A 20,000-nucleotide genomic window follows, 5' to 3' on the forward strand; every position below is an offset into this window, starting at 1 on the left:
TGTATCAGTTCATTTCCTCCTGAGTGAGTGAATGAGTTCCTTAATGTCCTCAGTGAGTGAATCAGTCTTCTGTTTTCTGTATAGTGAGTGGGTCGCACCTCTTCGTTATAACCAGAGCTGGCATTGTTACGCCCTTCGTGAGATGACCCCTCAATGTGACTCGATATACTGTCCAACCAGTTCAGCAAGACTACAGCAAAAATACAGATACCTTTCCTGAAGCGATGTGTCAAGAGATGTGAGTTAGGAAGAGGCTAAGTCACAGTATGCAAGTAAAGTAAAGGAGTGGGAAACAGGGACTAACAGCGGGACAAACTAAGAAGGTTGAGAGGCGGTTGTGCTTGGCAGGTGAGAGTAAGGAAGTGATCGGGCGTGTTTAGGTGTTCATGGTGGTCTACTTCATAAGCCCCTCGTTCCACTGAAGATAGAGGAGGAGGAGGAGGAGGAGGAGGAGGAGGAGGAGGAGGAGGAGGAGGAGGAGGAGGAGGAGGAGGAGGAGGAGGAGTAAAATATGTAGAAGAGGAAAAAAAAATACAGCTACAACAACGACCACGACGACGACTAGTTAGGATGCAGCGCCTTTCCGCGGAGCCTGTTAGCGTTGCAGCCTGCAGGAGGGACATATATGTACAGTTGTGGTGCAGGTCATTGGTGCTTCCGTCCTGTATCTCCCTGCCATGCAAAGTAACCGCCGCCCTTCCCATGTCAGTGTCACGTGTCTGGGCGCGTCCAGGAATCAGCTGGAGGCGCAGCAGATAATGCGTTCAGAATTCTTCACCCCCCCATCCCCTATCCTCTCTCTCTCTCTCTCTCTCTCTCACACACACACACACACACTGGCATGTCATGGGTAGAGAGGCAAGGGGTAGCTGGCGGTGGAGTGGGACGCATTCATCCACATCTGCGTTATCAGACAAGATAGTGGCCCGTATCAGAGTTCGTCGGCTGAGAAATAATTGTTTTCCCGAGCCATGAGACGATAAACCGAGACGCGTCACGTGGCGTGTATGATACGGAGTACTTGAAAGTAATCACTGTAAACAAAACTGAGCATCATATTCGGCACTCAGTTTATGAATAAAATTTGAAGTTCTTATAACTATCAACTTTTTTTTGGCACTCGTTCCCTTCCTCCAACCATCTTAAGATAGTGATGTGCCTCTCAGAGAAGGTCTTGTTGATTCTGGATACAGTGCCACATGTGGAGTATGCATTCAAGCGGCCCCGTTGCCCCTTGGGAGCCTTGCCCTGAAGGTGGCGAGCAGTGCACCACGCGGCCGAGGCTTTGTGCCTAGTACGTTACTTTCACAGGGATTGTTTCTTGCCTAGTCGGTGGCATGATTTGGGGCACCTTGGTCAGACAATTATTATCTTCCTTTTGGAGTGAGGTCTTGGTTGGTATGGTCTAAAATAATGTACACAGGCCGGCTGTATATCGCCATAATGAGTCATCTGGCAGTGTTGTGCACCTTGCTGCTCAATTATTGATTGTGGACACAACACCAATAACAAATCTTCATCAGTACTGTGAGTACATTATGCTGAACACATCAGGTAACAATGGTACGTACATTCAAAGTGGCTAACGAAGAGGAAATTTCCTACTATTAATAACAGTTGAATTTGGAGCTTGCCACTGTGCCAAGTTGCCAGTTATTGCCATACACAGTGCCTCTTGCCGCAGACTGGTGACAGTCGGCCACATGGGCAGAGTTAGTGCAGCTACAACGGTGTTAAGATGTCCACCGACAACCCCCCTGCTAGTGTTGCAGATGGCGGTGTCACGGACACTGGTCACGGTCACAGTGACTTGATTGGCAATACTATGCTGTCCACTTGGGACGTGGTCACTGTCATCATCTACTTCGTCCTCGTCATGGGAACAGGCATATTCGTAAGTAGAGAATACTCCACACTCAAACTCCTTCCTGCTCTAACCATTATAATTATTGCATTATTATTATTGTTGTTGTTTTGGGGTAACGCGGCAACGTAGTACTGAACACCCGTGGTTCCCGAATGACTCCCGCGTGACGCAGGTGTACAGTATAGACGTGATATGATAACACTTCACTATACTCACTCACGACGTACGCCTCTGCCGCTCGTGCCAAGATAAAGCCACCCAACACTCGTGACACACACACACACACACACACACACACACACACACACACACACACACACACACACACACACACACACGTCAAAAAGTACTTTCTTAATAAAAAAAATACATGCTGAACTTGAGTAAAATTATAATCTCTCTCTCTCTCTCTCTCTCTCTCTCTCTCTCTCTTACTACATGTGTGATCTGACTGGACTGATATGCACTTGCCGGAACACAAGACGAGGCTGGAGTGAAGGCACGAGTCTGTCGTTACGGTGGCAGTTCATTCATTCTCGTCGTTTTGAAAACATTCTCGTAGGTTTCAGGAAGAAAAAAATTAACGCAGCTTCGTGGTGTTCGTCATCTTGGTTACGTACACATGACAAGCTCGGATAGGAAGACTGTCATTCTGTGTACTATATTGCAGTTCATCCTTCAGTGTTGTATGTCTACATCCTTACTCACTAATTCCTTCTTACTGGAAGTTTGCCTACATTCAACAATTCATATCTCTCAAATTACCTTTCTGTTACTTTAATTTCCTGCCGATCTTAAGTGTTTAATATATTCTCAAACGAAAGAATTTTAAACATCTATCACTTTAGTCCTCAATCTGATCGCTAGTATGGTTTGAATTGGTTTTCGTCAAGGCTGCTCTACTGGTGATCTGGCTTTTGTTATTGAGTTTTGGTCATCCTATTATGGAGATTTTGGTGAAACTTTTGCCTGTAGTTGTCGCTGATTTCCAAGTTGTTATTTTACGACTTCTATCTGCAACTTCATCTCAAGCTTGTTCCGGCCGTTCTATTGCTGGTGTGGTAGACGGCCACTGTCCTTCTCCTAAACCTATTATTAACAGTGGTGTTCCACGGGTTCTGTCATGTCATCCACTCTTTTCATATTATTTATGAATAATCTAAGCTATTTTTTTTTGTGCTATCCATTGATGATACCACCTACACCAGCCTACACTTTTCCAAGTCTTTTCAGAGACGATCAATCCTTCAGGAAGTAAACTGATCATCAAAGGAAGCCACAGAAAGCCTGACTTCTGATTTCTCTAAAATTTCTGATTGGGGCAGAGAAAACTTAATATTATTTAATGCCTCAAAAACTCAATTAATTCTTCCATCTTTCAACTCAGCCAGCATGTCGCCTTCATCACAGGCGTACTATCTGTCCATGGCGAACACTCTAGACCCAGTATCAGCGCAGTGTGTGGTGATCCATCTTTCTTTACTACAATACGATATGTCATCACTTCCCAGGTGACGTTGTATCTCCGCCCTTTTTCAGCAGGCGTGAGAGGGAGGCGTCTCCACTCTAGCAATCCCCACTAGCGCAGTCCTTGCACTATGTCCAAGCTTTTATCAGCTCAAATCCATGCGGAGTGTAACATAAGCCCGACACTTGCCGAACACGCACATTGATTATGGTAATGACCAATGGTGGTCACTTGTTGCTGCCTGGATCTTCACTTCATGCACCGAATCACGATGGCTATAAATTTCTCGCAGGTGTGGCATGAAGAAGTGTCCCACCATGACGAGACAGGAAGTAAAGACCTGCCCTGCCGGACACACGAATCATTTGCTCCACGGAGCGACGTGGACGCCTTAGTTGCGCCCAACACCAACACCAAAAACGCAAGCACCAACACCACCATCACCATTACCAACACCAACACCAACAACAATGATGATGATGATAATAATAATAATAATAATAATAATAATAATAATAATAATAATAATAATAATAATAATAATAATAATAATGATAATAATAATAGCTGTAGTAGTAGTAGTAGTAGTAGTAGTAGTAGTAGTAGTAGTAACGATAGATAATAAAGAACATAGCAGCAACACCAAGGTGAGCAATACTGATGATAACATTTAAAAGAATCAACAATACTAAACCTTTTATCATTATCATTCATGCTAATATCAATTCTACTTACCTAACTCTTAATAACATTTCCATCATTAACGTTGCCTTTATAATAATAATAATAATAATAATAATAATAATAATAATAATAATAATAAAAATAATAAATACTTTATTTAGTCAATTTGTAATGATACGTACAAACTGAAACTCTTTGTGGATCCAGATCATTCAAAGTTACAGTTACAACACATACAGTACAACACACAATAAAATATCTGTGACAAGGTAAGGTCCAAGATTAAAACTATATACACTACACTATTTTAAAAACATCATGCTGTAAATTTATCATGCATCAGAATCGAAATCACAATGGAAGCAATAACTTTACCTTTTTTGCATGGACAAAATTGTACAATTTAATGCTAACTGGTACAAATGAATTTTTTTATCTAGATGTTTTCTGTGAAGACAAACCCAATCTTTTTTTTCAGATCTTAAGAACACGTAGTTATCATTGAGAGGATGGGTATTATTGTTCATTATTTTCTTAGTTGTACACAATACATTTCTAGAATATAGGTCATCTAGTGTTGTTACCTTTACACCCAATTTATCAGCAATTCTCACAACCTTTTTGAGTTTCTTCTTGTTTTTACAGTTAAGCACCCATACAGCGTTGTTAAACCAAAACATAGAGTTGACTCAATAACAGACTTATAGAACATAGCAAGAATAGTATTTTCAACTTTTAGATTTCTTAAAATTCTCAGAAAGTGAATTCTCTGCATACATTTGCCATACACCTTCTTTGTGTTTACATCACCAGTTATTTTATCATCAATTTGCACCCCTAAATATTTATAATCATGTACAATTTCTACCTGTTCCTCTTTAATTACAAGATTTTGAGTACACCTCTCCCTCTTACGAAAATCAATTAACATTTCCTTTGTCTTTTTTACATTTAAATTCAAATAATTATCATCACACCATTTAACAAAATTATTTACTTGAGAACTAGGTAAATATGGAATGTTTTGCTGCTGCTTTATTCTTACCAATGTAACCAAATATAATTCCTAATTAAGTAAAAAAAAAAAAAAAAATGACGCTATAAAGCAGCCAGCTGCTGTTTGTCACCAGCACTGGTTATTTGACAAGTGGTAACAAATGCACTGTAGTCGTACACCTCACCGCGCACAGCGGTCAGAGTAGAGACCAGCAGGGATATGAACGTCCGTCAAAGTTTACAAAGTTTATTGAGAAAGAGGGGGGAGATACAAACAACGGGTGGTACAGAACAAGATACAAAAACATAGAAATACAGAAACACAGAAAAAGAGTAAAGTTGCTGGGCGGTCCAGCTTGCTGCTTTGGTTATACATACATAAGCATAAATAAAAAAGAGGAAAAAAAGAGATGGTCCAGTTTCGAGTCGGGCCCAGGTAAGTTTAACTACTCTGGGCCGAGCGGTCACCCGTCCAGGCCCGAGTCAGACCCAGTGACGCTTAACTTCACTTCGCTGGTGTACTGACGTCTTGAGGGTACGGGTAGCTCTCGTAGCCGGGGAATCCCGTGTAGCCTTTGATGTTTCCCACGAAGCGATTCTCTTCGTGGATGTAGCAGCCATGGAGCACGTCTTCCCGGACTTTCCCCGTCTGTTTTTCTCTCCTCAGCCTCGTGATGGTGGGTGACTCGCGGAGGGCAATATCAGGTGTGGTCATCTGGTCTCTCTTTGGCAGCACGAGCCGAAGGAATGGCTTCCTCCGTCGCCGCTTATTCTTAGTCACCCAGCCGTCGTTGTCTTCCTGCTTGCCGGAGGGGGGCTGGGGGTCGGAGGGTGGATTTGGCTTCCTGGGCTGGGCCGAGGGTGCCTCTCCTTCACTTCCGCTTCCCAGGACGTCCACTTCCTCATCCTCCTCATCGTCATCTTCGTCGTCTTCATCTTCGGTTTCTTCTTCTTCTTCTCCTCCCGCCACGTCGTCCTGCGTCTCTGTCTCCGTCTCCTCCCGGTTCTTGGGCTCGTCTCCTGCTGGCGCTGCTTCTTCTTGTTGGTGGTTAGGAGCAGCCACGGTTTCAACTTCCGTCTTCCCCGTATTTCCGGGATGGCCTCGACGAGACAGTCTTGTGTTGGCGCTGGTGTTCGCAGTCAAGGCGCGTAGAGGGATATGCACTGCGGGTAGGCCGTTATGCTGCAGGAGGAGAGGAATCAGCCCCTGAAGCCGGCGATGATCCTTGCCTGCTAAAGGTACGTTTTGCATGCAGCGATCGTTGCGATGATCGCCCAGCTATCATCGCGGACCACCAATTACATGTATTCCCCCTAGCCGCGCGACTGTAGCGATGATCGCTCGTTGCAAAACAGCCCCATAGGAATACATGTAATTAGTGGTCCGCGATCATCGGAACGATCGCTGCATGCAAAACGTACCTTAAGGCCTTTGCTGTGAATATACAGACATAAATTTTTGCCTGTATAACCTCCTCGCCTGGTTCCTTCCGTGGTGTGCGGTGCCTGGTCGTAGGAGGGGAAGACGTCATGCTGACTGGCGCCACGTCCCACGCCTCTGGTCCCTTCGTTCCCTCTCGGACGGCGAGAAGGACTTCGTCGCCTTCTCTGGGAGGGCAATCCTTAAGAGGCCGGGTGAGGCCAGGTGCGTGGTAAAAAACATCTGCCACCGTGTGCAGGTCCTGGATGAACCCGTAGCCTGCCTTAATATTGAACCATTTGACAAGTCCATGGTGGTGTGCGGAACTTGTCATGGTTCAGTTGCGGAACCGTGGTGGTCGTGTCGTCGTCAACGATATCTTGGGAACTTTCCCATTTCGTCATGGTGAGGTGAGACACTAGTCTTCTTCATGCCACACAGGTTTTGGGTGGAATTTAGACTCTCTCTCTCTCTCTCTCTCTCTCTCTCTGCAACCTTGGTATGAATTAATGGGTTCTGCATTTGGCTTTCTGTGTGTGGCAAAGTTTGCTTCCTCATGCATTTTTTTTTTTTTTTTTTTATATTTGCAAGGGTATTTGGGAGTGCCTAGAAAAACCGGTAAGAGAAAACGGGCGAGCCAACAATTTCATGGCTAACTGAGTGAAAGAAACCACTCCACATCGTCCCTCCTTCAGGCTAGTGGTCTGGACGCGGGTTACAGTGCCCTTCTGTGTCCATACCAGCCTAGTCTGGAACTCTCACTCAGAGACATAAAGAACTGGGATACTAGCCATTAGAGGTGGTACTGTAGTCTTCCTTCATGGAATTATCAGGGTAAGAGAGAGAGAGAGAGAGAGAGAGAGAGAGAGAGAGAGAGAGAGAGAGAGAGAGAGAGAGAGAGAGAGAGAGAGAGAGACTTCCGGTAAACAAATAGTATTTGAAATTTTTTATAGTTTAAGTGACAGTTGTGGATTTAAAGAGATAAAACTTTCGGACCACAACATACCAATCATACTGGCTCTTGCGGTAAAAGTTGAGAAGTAAGAGGAAGAGGAGGAGGAGGAGGAGGAGGAGGAGGAGTTGAGAGTTAAGAGATATTTAGGGAAAGGAAGTTAAAGTTAAGAGAATGAAAAGTGGAGTTGAGAGGTTAGCTATAAGTGGTTGGTAAAACACACACACACACACACACACACACACACACACACACACACACACACACACACACACACACACACACACACACACACACACACACATATATATATATATATATATATATATATATATATATATATATATATATATATATATATATATATATATATATATATATATATATATATATATATATATATATATATATATATATATATATATATATATATATATATATATATATATATAGAGAGAGAGAGAGAGAGAGAGAGAGAGAGAGAGAGAGAGGGAGTGTCTAAATTCCACCCAAACCTCTTAAAACAAGGCAGAAGAGTTGCAATAAAGCACGAGATTAAAAAAAAGAAAGAAAAGAACAGAAGCATGTGAACTGTCAAAGAAAAATTAATAAAAATAAATTAAAAAGTAACGTCCTGAAATGCAGCATGAGTGGACTGAAGGAAGTGAACCAGCCCAGGAGACGAAGGCATAGGTACTGTGTAGGCACGAGAGAAATGTGCACTTCGAAACATGAAAGCGGAATTGAAGGTGGAGGAAGAATGATACAGATTATGTAACAGTAACAATAAACAAAGGGAAAGCCTCGCCGCGGAAGATAAACACTGAAGCGTCCTGCGTAAACACTCCGCCAAGAAACCACGAAAGGAATCAAATGAAAAGTAGGAGAGAGAGAGAGAGAGAGAGAGAGAGAGAGAGAGAGAGAGAGAGAGAGAGAGAGAGAGAGAGAGAGAAAATAACAATAACAACACTAAAAATAGAAAACATCAATGAAAAGCAACTTCCTATACTGTCAGCCAAGGGGAGGTTCATTCATGGCCAGTGCACTTAACCTGTTCTAACATGCTGATGGGAAATTAGACGTTTGATGGATGAATGCCCTGGGAGTAACACCTGATGCTCGTATTCTGACACGCGTCGCTCTCACACATCACTGCTGTCCAAACGCTCTAGTAACCTAGTTGAAGATTCTCGCGTTGTTAAAGGTATTATTTGTGATTCTGGTGATGATTTGGCATGATTTCTACTTGATTAAAAGGAAAAACTGTCATGAAAACCTGGGCAGTTGTCTCTGTGGCCTTAGAAAATTGTCGTAGTGAGAGAGCAAAGGCGTTTGTAAATAGGGGCGCAAGACTAATGGAAGGGGAAATTGAAAGAAAAAAATAACTTCATTAAGTATTTAGGTTGAAAAAAAATATAAATAGGTGAATAAATGAACAAAGATAAATTAATAAATAAAAGATATGCTGATCGAAAATTAGACGTCTCATGAATGCCCAGAGAGGAAAACTTCAGACTGATGAAAGGAAAATATTGAAAGAAAAAGAAAACAGTAATTAAGTATTTAGTTTGAAAGAGAAGATAAATAGGTGAATAAATAAACAAATGAATAAAGAGGAGGCAAATGTTACTCTAGAGACAAATTTAATACGCCACACCACGTCTGCAGAGTTGCGATGCGTCCGTTCACCCGGCGTAGGAGGCGTCGCGACCTTGGGCTGCGTTTAGTCTCGAACCAGGCCGTGGAGCCAATACAATTAAGAAATATTATACAACCAGACCGGAATGCAGACAGTTAATTCGAGGACGGTCAACAGTGACGGCTGGCGGGCTCCTATACAGGCTACAACACAAGCACAGCTTACGCCACGGAAACATTCATATGAAGTTATACACACAGGAGAGTGATTTCAAAATTGTGAAATAATAGTAATAATAATAATAATAATAATAATAATAATAATAATAATAATAATGGTGATAATAATGATAATAATGATGATAATGACGATGATGACGATAATAATAATAATAATAATAATAATAATAATAATAATAATAATAATAATAATAATAGTAAAAAAAAATAATAAGAAAAAGAATATGTACAAATTTTAACCACTTCATGTCTGTAGGAAGGGCATTACTGTTATAAGTGTTACTACTACTACTACTACTACTACTACTACTACTACTACTACTACTACTACTACTACTACTACTACTACTACTACTACTAGCACTATTACTACTACTACTACTACTACTACTTTTTTTTCTTCTTTTTTTTTACGGTAAGGCCTATAGCGCCTGTAGGCACACTTGAAGAGTGTATGGGAAGCGCTGTTCAGCTTCGCCCATTAGTGGCGCAGGCAATTTTATTTATAGTGGTACCCATATTAGGGCCCATATCACCCACGAAGCTCATCTTGGGTGTAACCACCTAGAACCTGGGTATCATGGTGACATGTAGGTAACTTTAAACCACTCGACAAATAGCAAAGTGTTAAAGGCTGTACGTGGTGGGATTCGAACCTACTACTACTACTACTACTACTACTACTACTACTACTACTACTATTACTACCACCACCACCACCACCACCACCACCACCACCACCACGACTACCACTACTACTACTACTACTCTACTACAACCACTACTACAACTGCCACAACAACCACAACTACTTTTGCCACAACAACAACAACAACAACAACAACAACAACTATGTACTACCACAACAACAACTACTACTACTACTACTACTACTACTACTACTACTACTACTACTACTACTACCACCACCACCACCACCACCACCACCACCACCACCACTACTACTACTACTACTACTACTACTACTACTTAATTTGTTTACTGGTGTGTGCGCGTTTCTGTTCACTCGTGCATCGGAATCTTCCCTCAAATTCCGTCAAGTGTTTCTTAATATCGGTACCCACTGACCCGGCGGGCGAAGGTCACTTTCATGTAGTATACGCATAGTGATGTATAGTGAGGAGAGGCCCCGGCGTGGTAACAGTCTGCTCTCTCAATTAACACGCTCATATACATAATATAAATAGTAAGGATCTGTTTATTACCAAGCCGCATTATTTCTTCTACTTGTCACCGTGCACTTCATGGAGAGACACCCACGAACACGAAGGACACACTTCTCTATCATCACTTCAATGGAGAGCCCCAGTAGGAACATGAATTCTGAAGATCCCCCGCCCCTCTCTCTCTCTCTCTCTCTCTCTCTCTCTCTCAAACCATCAATCCATACATCCATATCCATTCCTTCCTCACTCTCACAACTTCAATCTCTCTTTCCCTCTTTTCTTCTCTCCATTCATCCATCCGTTTCTCATATCTTTCTTTTTTTTTCCCTTCTTTCCATTGACATTCATTCCCCACAACCTATACTGATTCCTCTCTCTCTCTCTCTCTCTCTCTCTCTCTCTCTCTCTCTCTCTCTGCTGTGTCTTGCTTTGTTACACTCAAAGCCGGAACACAACTTACGCTATTGGTGAATATACAAGATTAATTCATAGTTTCCTTTCTCTTTTATCTCGAATTTGGTTTAACACTACTCAGATATGTGACATTTACTTGAACTAATGGAATGTTTCACTTTATCACGATCCAATCCAGCAGCTCATGCAATAAATACAAGTTATATATAGTGCGCATTTCTACGATTTTTCTCTTTTTTTCTGCATTTTATTACTTTCAAAAGGCTGTAAAGTTACACCAGTTTTTGAAGGTGGTTTCAACGCTCTAGTGACAGATTAACGAGGTTTCTGCACTAGCAACATTAGAAACACCAATGAGAACCCGACCTTGTAATCTGTGTGGCTTTTGAGAGCAGTTTTGAAATGGATGGAATGACTAGCAGTGAAAAGATTAGGAAGGAAATGTGTATACAATGACAGTGTGATTATCAGTTCCTTTTTTTGTTTTCTTTGCTCACCCTTTCTCCATTATCTAAACCTCTGACTGATAAGTTATCGTCGTATCCTTTGCCCTTCATAAGATGTGGGTCTGTATTTTGCAACGCTCCGTGTCTGAGTTCTGAACACTTTTTACAAACACCGTAATTCTCAAGTTGTCCTGCTTTCCTCTCTCTCTCTCTCTCTCTCTCTCTCTCTCTCTCTCTCTCTCTCTCTCTCTCTCTCTCTGTGTCGTAGTCCTCATACAGAATATTTGTTTAGCTATCACAGCAGTCACGGAAATAACTTTTTAACTTCAAAATATTTTCTACCAGTAACTAGACCCTACAGCCTCGTAATGCTAACTGAAGGTCATGGAATATTAGTCAGGTTCATGTATTTTTCTCCTATCCCTGATAAAAACTTTCCCCGCAATCATGTAAATCTTCTTGAAAAAACTTAAACATTCTTTACTAGAGGTTCGTAATAGTAACTGCTGTAAGGTAAGAAAAAAAAAGAGAGGTTTAAGAACATAATTAATATTACTATAGTTAGGTTTATATAAGACTGGTATTCAGAAACGCTTAAGGTCTCTCACCGCGACTATCTTTAAAGGCCACAGAGATGATTAGCCGGGTTCTTCAATACTGTTTCTCCTGTTAATAATGCGGAAATCTTATTAATCTGTAACTGTAACTATAAAAACAAGTGTAAAAACCAGCGACAAATCATTGTAGAGTCTTTTGAAAGTAGTTGTGGTGTGGAGAGTGAGTATCTAAGAGAAAAAAAAAGAAAAATGAGAGACGGATGGATGAATGGAGGGAAGGAAAGAGGAAAAGAGAGTTTGTAGTTATGAGAGTGATGAAGGAATGGATATGGATGAATGGATGGAGAGAGAGAGAGAGAGAGAGAGAGAGAGAGAGAGAGAGAGAGAGAGAGAGAGAGAGAGAGAGAGAGAGAGAGAGAACGGGTGTTCTTGCTGTGACGACTCCTTAACAGCAGCAGCGGATAGGAGACATTATTTCATCAAAACCACTTTTAAGAAGCTGAGGGACACGCCAGTTAAGTAACTCGTGATAACCCGCAAGGGAACACAAGGCCTTAATTAATATTCAATGCTCGGAGTTAGAAAAAAAAAAAAAAAATGGCCTTGTACATGATAAAACGTATTCGCATTGATGTATTTCCCTGTTGATGATTCAAAATTCATATCAGACCATCAGTATATTAATATGTTCTTCAACACTTTAAGTTTTCATAAGGATTATTTTTCAGAGACTGTATATCTATAATTAAGTTACATTCTGAAGCCGTTTTCTTTTTTTCTTTTTCTTTTTTTTTTCTTAATGATGATGCAAAATGCCTTTCAAATCACGACCTTTTTTATGTAAGGAGGAAATTGGTCAAAGGCAAAAAAAAAAAAAAAAAAAAAAAAAAAAAAAAAAAAGTAAAACAAGGCTAACTTGAAATGCCAGTCCTCGTGCAGGTTTAAGAGAGTTAGCCAAAAGAAAGGGATAAATGTCTTGAAACCAATAGAATCGTGAAAAATCCTTTGAAAACTCCAATTACTTCCACTAGAACAAGAAAAGCCAGCTAGAATACAGCAGCTATCGTGCCTCCACTCCTGCGTCCTCTCTCACTCAAGACATGCTCTGCTATGCGCCTTTGAGTTATCACATTTTGGTAACACTAAGGGCGAGTTGAAGCATTTAATTAAGACTGAGCCAACTTTTTCACTGCTTAAGAAATATTTCCTTACATCCACCTAAGAATTATCATACAGTTACCTATGTGCTAGAGTCTTAAGTAGTTCTGTGACCTAGAAAATAGACTGAGCCAACTTTCCCACTGCCGAACAAATATTTCCTTACATCCACCTAAGAATTATCATACAGTTATACCTAAGTGCTCGAGTCTCTTAAACAGTTCCGTGGCCTTAGAAAATAGACTGAGACAACTTTTCCACTGCCGAACAAATATTTCCTTACATCCACCTAGGAATTATCATACCTATGTGGCCTAGAAAACTATCATCCATTTTCTTTTCCTTCCGTAACTGTGGAAACATTTAAAGCTGCTAACAATGCTTAAGAACAACCGCAATAATGAAAGGGTTAAGACGCTAAATAAGGTATGCAAGTGAAGCCTTTATTCTGATACGGTTATTCTCTCATTACTTTTTTTTTTCCACACACGCCACTGGTTCAAATTGATTGCAAGTGTGCAGCTGTTGGCAGAAGACTACAAGGATATACTGGTGGCGTGGGAGTCTAAGCCGGACATCCTTCATCTCACTTACTAGCACAGATGGCCTTATTCTGAAACTCTTACACATCGATGACATTCAGCAAGCCCTTTTTAAAGTCACACATCTTTAACTCCTTCAGTGCCATGCCACGTTTTCATATTCATTCTGGTTATCATTTGGCAATTTTATACTACTTCAGAAACTTATGCGGAGATTAAAACAGCAAAGACTTTGGCCATTAACCTTTTGATGTCCACAGACCCTTCCTAATGTAAATAAAATCGTCTAATCATACCCAAAAATCATGGTAAAAATGCGTCTAAGTATCGAAGGGGTTAAAAGTTGTTTATACGGTTCGAGACAGATTGACAAGATTTCTACATAATCAATTATCAACAAAAGATTGATTGATTGGTCGAGTTTAAGCGCCGCAAATAAACCATTAAAAACTAATAAACAAATAAAGAAAAAGGATGTAAAACAAAAAAAAAAAAAGAATAAATAAAAGAGAATACAAGCGAAAAATAATATAAATACTAAATAAAATCATTATTGAAAACAAAACTATAAGTCTCTGTAGCCTTTGAAAAAACTAGTGGCGCACGGGAATGAAATGTTGACGTTTGGCTTTGACGTGTGGTAACCTATTGCATTCCTTCCTTGCAGTCAATGTGTCGCCCGAACCGAGGCACCGTGGCTGGATACTTCCTGGCTGGGCGGTACATGTGGTGGCTGCCGGTAAGAGCCTGAGTGAGTGGGTGGGTGAGTGGCAAGGAGTACTGCTTGTGTATGTGTTTACGTCTACTGATCTCTCTCTCTCTCTCTCTCTCTCTCTCTCTCTGTTATTGGTTATTTTTCTTGTAGATATAGCTTAAGTGGCCGGTAAAGCATCAAATTCTCTCTCTCTCTCTCTCTCTCTCTCTCTCTCTCTCTCTCTCTCTCAACCTATCTATTCATCTATCAGTTTAGTTATAATGGGTCACACTATTTTAGCACCTATTATCTATCTACTTACTTACTTACCTACCTATCTATCTATCTGTTTGTCTGTCTGTCTGTCTGTCCGTCTCTTCATGACAGGCGTAGCTAATGAATATCACGTGTTTGTTTCCCAAGGTCGGGGCGTCACTGTTCGCCAGCAACATCGGCTCGGAGCACTTCATCGGCCTGGCGGGGTCTGGGGCTGCGGCAGGGATAGGTGTCGGGGCGTTTGAGTTCAATGTAAGGCCTACGCGGCGATTCACACACACACACACACACACACACACACACACACACACACACACACACTCTGGCTTCACAAGCCAGAGAACCGGGGTTCGATTCCCCGGCCGGGTGGAGATATTTGGATGTGTCTCCTTTCACGTGTAGCCCCTGTTCACCTAGCAGTGAGTAGGTACGGGATGTAAATCGAGGAGTTGTGACCTTGTTGTCCTGGTGTGTGGTGTGTGTCTGGTCTCAGGCCTATCCGAAGATCGGAAATAATGAGCTCTGAGCTCGTTCCGTAGGGTAACGTCTGGCTGTCTCGTCAGAGACTGCAGCAGATCAAACAGTGAATTACACACACACACACACACACACACACACACACACACACACACACACACACACGAGTGTGCATAGTTTTAAAGAAAAATTGGATAAGTGTAGATATGGAGACGGGGCCACACGAGCGTAAAGCCCAGGCCCTGTAAATTTGGGTGTGTCAACTAGGTAAATACAGTAGGTACGGGATGTAAATCGAGGAGTTGTGACCTTGTTGTCCCGGTGTGTGGTGTGTGCCTGGTCTCAGACCTATCCGAAGACAGCTCACACTGTCTCGTCACACACACACACACACACACACACACACACACACACACACACACACACACGGCAGAGCTTTAAGTTATTTTTTTTTTTTTTTTTTTTTTTTTTACCATTTCTAGCATCACAAATAGGTAGCCAGCCCTCATCACCAACCCCCGCCTCCACCAGGATAGCAGGAGTATAACCTTTGGAGGCGCAAGGGGCTATACGAGGCAGGGCGAGGGCAACCATTCAGCAGTTTTGATGACGCAGAGTCACCTCATCTCCCATGTCTGCATTTATTCTTGAAGCGTCAGACAGACAACGATAGTGGTGAATGCTAACAGGCCTGGTGCTGTAATGCCCAAAATAAAGGCAGAGCATTTCAACCTTTATAGATGCATTCATGTACGCACACACTCACTCAAACACGAAGTATGCTCAAATAAGTCTGTACATATATATTCATAAGGGTACACACACACACACACACACACACACACACACACACACACACACACACACACACACACTATCTATGTTACACCGCGATCTGTAATGGTTAGCACGCTCGACTCACAATCGAGAGGTCCGGGTTCGAGTCCCGGAAAGCGGCGAGGCAAATGAACAAGCCTCTTAATGTGTGGCTCCTGTTCACCTAGCAGTAAATAGGTACGGGATGTAACTCGAGGGGTTGTGGCCTCGCTTTCCCGGTGTGTGTTGTGTGTGATGTGGTCTCAGTCCTACCCGAAGATCGGTCTATGAGCTCTGAGCTCGCTCCGTAATGGGGAAGACTGGCTGGGTGACCAGCGGGCGACCGAGGTGAATTACACTATCTATGTTACACCGCGTAGTGTAGTGGTTAGCACGCTCGATTCACAATCGAGAGGGCCGTGTTCGAGTCCCGGGAGCGGCGAGGCAAATGGGCAAGCCTCAATGTGTGGCCCCTGTTCACCTAGCAGTAAATAGGTATGGGATGTAAATCGAGGGGTTGTGGCCTCGCTTTCCCGGTGTGTGGAGTGTGTTGTGGTCTCAGTCCTACCCGAAGATCGGTCTATGAGCTCAGCTCGCTCCGTAATGGGGAAGATTGGCTGGATGACCAGCAGACGACCGAGGTGAATTACACACATTGAACAATAGACAAATTAATAGCTGGATCTAAACTAGGAGACGGCAGACAGGTTACGATGACTTCAGATAGAGAGCACAATATTAAGTAACTTGTTGCATAAAGTGTGTGTGCATTAGTGACTATACTTGATGGAAAAATGAAGCGAACAATAATCATAATACTGAAATTTGCCCTGGACGCGTGTCGGAGCAGGCGATGGCTCTGCTGCAACTGCTGGGCTGGGTCTTCCTTCCAGTCTTCATCGCCAGCGGGGTGAGTGGAATGCACTTTATTATGCTTCCCTTTAAACATTCTGTACGCTTCAACTGTTAATCCTTTCCACTGCATGAGGTTAAGTGTATTCTAGCTATCAATGGAGGATTTTTAACACTTTCATGGCTAATCCTTTACATGGAGTCAACTTTAGTGTGTGTGTGTGTGTGTGTGTGTGTGTGTGTGTGTGTGTGTGTGTGTGTGTGTGTGTGTGTGTGTGTGTTCTAGCTGTCAATGAAGGATTCTTAACACCTTCATTGTTAATCATTTCCACTGCATTAGATTAAGTATATTCTAGCTATCATTGAAGGATTTTAAGGGAGTAAGTTTCTTTTGATTTTTTAACTATCGTTTCAAATCATATTCCTATTTGTGATTCTAAAAGAGTTACAAATCATTTCAGTGTTCCATATTTACATCTCATTCAATCTATCACGACCAACTACGTAATTCAAATGAAGTTCAGATGTTGTCTAGAGCAGTCCTTAATGGGAACAGTGAGGTGATTTCATGAAGTTTCGAGAGCTGTCTGCAATAACGAGTGAGTTCATAAATAACAGCGTGACATCTCCCCTCTGAGCAACCCTGTAGGCTATTGCTGAGCTAACAAGTAACCACTGATGTTAAAATGTTTGCCACTGCTTTGGCTGTTAGCAGTGTCTTTCATATTTGAATTTTGGTGGCAAGTTGAACGGGCTCTCTCTCTCTCTCTCTCTCTCTCTCTCTCTCTCTCTCTAAGTTAAGTAAAGTATTAAGTAGTTAAGTAAAGTATTAAAGATTCTCTCTCTCTCTCTCTCTCTCTCTCTCTCTCTCTCTCTCTCTCTCTCTCTCTCTCTCTCTCTCTACTCTCCCCTCCTCCAGGCAAACACTCTTCCTGAATACACTAAAAAGAGGTTCGGGGGACGCAGAATCCAAACCTATCTGGCGGTGCTTTCCCTCATCCTCTACATCTTCACCAAGATATCCGTGAGTACTGCACTAAGGACTCAGTGTGATTTGCGTTGCCACTTGGACCACCGCGGATTCAGTGAGGCGTAAGCGGGGTGGGGTGTCTCTGAAAGGTGCTGGTTCACACCGGTTAGTTAGCGATTTTCAGTGACACGTGGTCTTAAGAGAGTGCGAGCGAGTGAGTGAATGATTGATTGAGGTTAGGCGCCTCAACAGCCAGGGTCATATGGCGCCGCAACCAAACTATAGAAACAAGACATATATAAAGACTATAATATATATATATATATATATATATATATATATATATATATATATATATATATATATATATATATATATATATATATAGAGAGAGAGAGAGAGAGAGAGAGAGAGAGAGAGAGAGAGAGAGAGAGAGAGAGAGAGAGAGAGAGAGAGAGCAAATAAGCAGTGAGTAAAAAGTAAAAAAGGGAGCGAACTCCTACAGATTAATGTTCTTAAAATCAACAAAACAATTTCATAACTTAGGTAAAAGATACTGCAGTCTATAATGATAATAATAATAATAATAATAATAATAATAATAATAATAATAATAATAATAATAACAATAATAACTACCAAAAATCACGAAGAATAACCAACACAAACATGACGTTCTAATTACAAAAGTTGTCCTTGAACACACACACACACACACACACACACACACACACACACACACACACACACACACACACACACACACACACACACACACCCTCAGTGGTTTCGTGCCAGTGTAATTTTATGGTATCATTGTGATATATACAAAATTCGGGTGGTGATTTCACGGATTAATTTCTATAGATACTAAGACAACTCAATCCTTTATATCTGAAAGGCTTGATAAATCTTAAAAATCTGAAAGTAACTCCAATCGTAAAATATTAATTGACACGTAGCTCTTGAAATAATAAAACGCATACTGGGAAGACTGTGTGTGTGTGTGTGTGTGTGTGTGTGTGTGTGTGTGTGTTGGGGTGGGGTGAGGGGTAGCTTGGGAGGGTGGTTGGGTGGGGAATGTAGGGGGCAGCGGCAAAGACATGGAAGTGTAGTTCTAGAAGGCCATGGTAGGTGTGTTCTTATCCTGCCATTGATCGTAACTGAAGCGCTGTGCTGAGGTTTGGACTGGCCATGCTTACTTATGACCATATTCTGAAACACTACCTATTGTGCTGCACCCCAATACATTCAAGACACGGTAAAGTTACATTTTTAAGGATGTAGGTATGGTTCTGATGACAAATTAACAAGATATTAATATTAACAATAAAATAATTAACTCTCTTTAGTGTCCGGTTAATAATAAGTAATTGATGTGGTCTTAGAAAATAGTCGTGGTAATCATTTCAGAATTCAGTCAGTTTCAAGTTAGTGCGATGTTTGCAAGACTTCGAAATTATTAATATCATTAATTTATCATCACTTTTTTTTCTCCTTATTGAAGTTCCAAACATATCAGTACAAACATCCGTATAATATTCAAGTCCATACAATCATGGCAACGTTTTGTGTTGGCTGCTGTCACCAACCATCTTTTATTATCTATGTAGGCTACACGTGTTACACATGTTTGAAATCAGAGACGCTTGGGCATGTTTCGTCTGCAGAAATGCACTTCATGCATAAAGATTGGTGCATTTTAACTATGAGAGTAACGGAACGGTGAACACAGAAGCAACCTTTGCAGCTCTGCGCGATCTCCCTCCAGTGAGTAATGTAAATCACCGTTATAGTCTGACCAGCCTTAATTTACGGCCGTGAGGGGGCGAGCGTCTCTGTAAAGTGTTGCTACGTTTTCACGACTGTTGTTCTGTTAATCCCTCTCTCTCTCTGCTTACCTTTGATTCTTTGGTAAGTCATTTATAATTTATATATATATATATATATATATATATATATATATATATATATATATATATATATATATATATATATATATATATATATATATATATATATATATATATATATATATATATATATATATATATATATATATATATATATATATATATATATATATATATATATATATATATATATATATATATATATATATATATATATATATATATATATATATATATATATATATATATATATATATATATATATATATATATATATATATATATATATATATATATATATATATATATATATATATATATATATATATATATATATATATATATATATATATATATATATATATATATATATATATATATATATATATATATATATATATATATATATATATGAGTGGCACGAGGTCAGTCA

General features: G+C 40.8%; 1 protein-coding gene across 2 annotated transcripts in view; it reads left to right on the forward strand.

Moving 5' to 3' along the window:
- Positions 1–1,353: 1,353 nt before the first annotated feature.
- Positions 1,354–20,000, forward strand: part of LOC123514523 (sodium/glucose cotransporter 5-like) — a 34,912-nt gene continuing 16,265 nt past the window's right edge. Inside the window, exons 1-5 of one of the 2 annotated variants that reach the window (XM_045272414.1) lie at positions 1,360–1,894; positions 14,237–14,308; positions 14,687–14,791; positions 16,683–16,742; positions 17,604–17,708. In XM_045272414.1, the coding sequence (XP_045128349.1) occupies positions 1,739–1,894; positions 14,237–14,308; positions 14,687–14,791; positions 16,683–16,742; positions 17,604–17,708 (498 nt within the window). In that variant the 5' untranslated portion in view covers positions 1,360–1,738. Of the gene's footprint in view, positions 1,895–14,236; positions 14,309–14,686; positions 14,792–16,682; positions 16,743–17,603; positions 17,709–20,000 lie in introns of both variants that reach the window. The other variant, XM_045272415.1, reaches the window with a different exon arrangement.

Source organism: Portunus trituberculatus, chromosome 38 (genome assembly GCF_017591435.1).
Source record: "Portunus trituberculatus isolate SZX2019 chromosome 38, ASM1759143v1, whole genome shotgun sequence".
Taxonomy (NCBI): Eukaryota; Metazoa; Arthropoda; class Malacostraca; order Decapoda; family Portunidae; genus Portunus; species Portunus trituberculatus.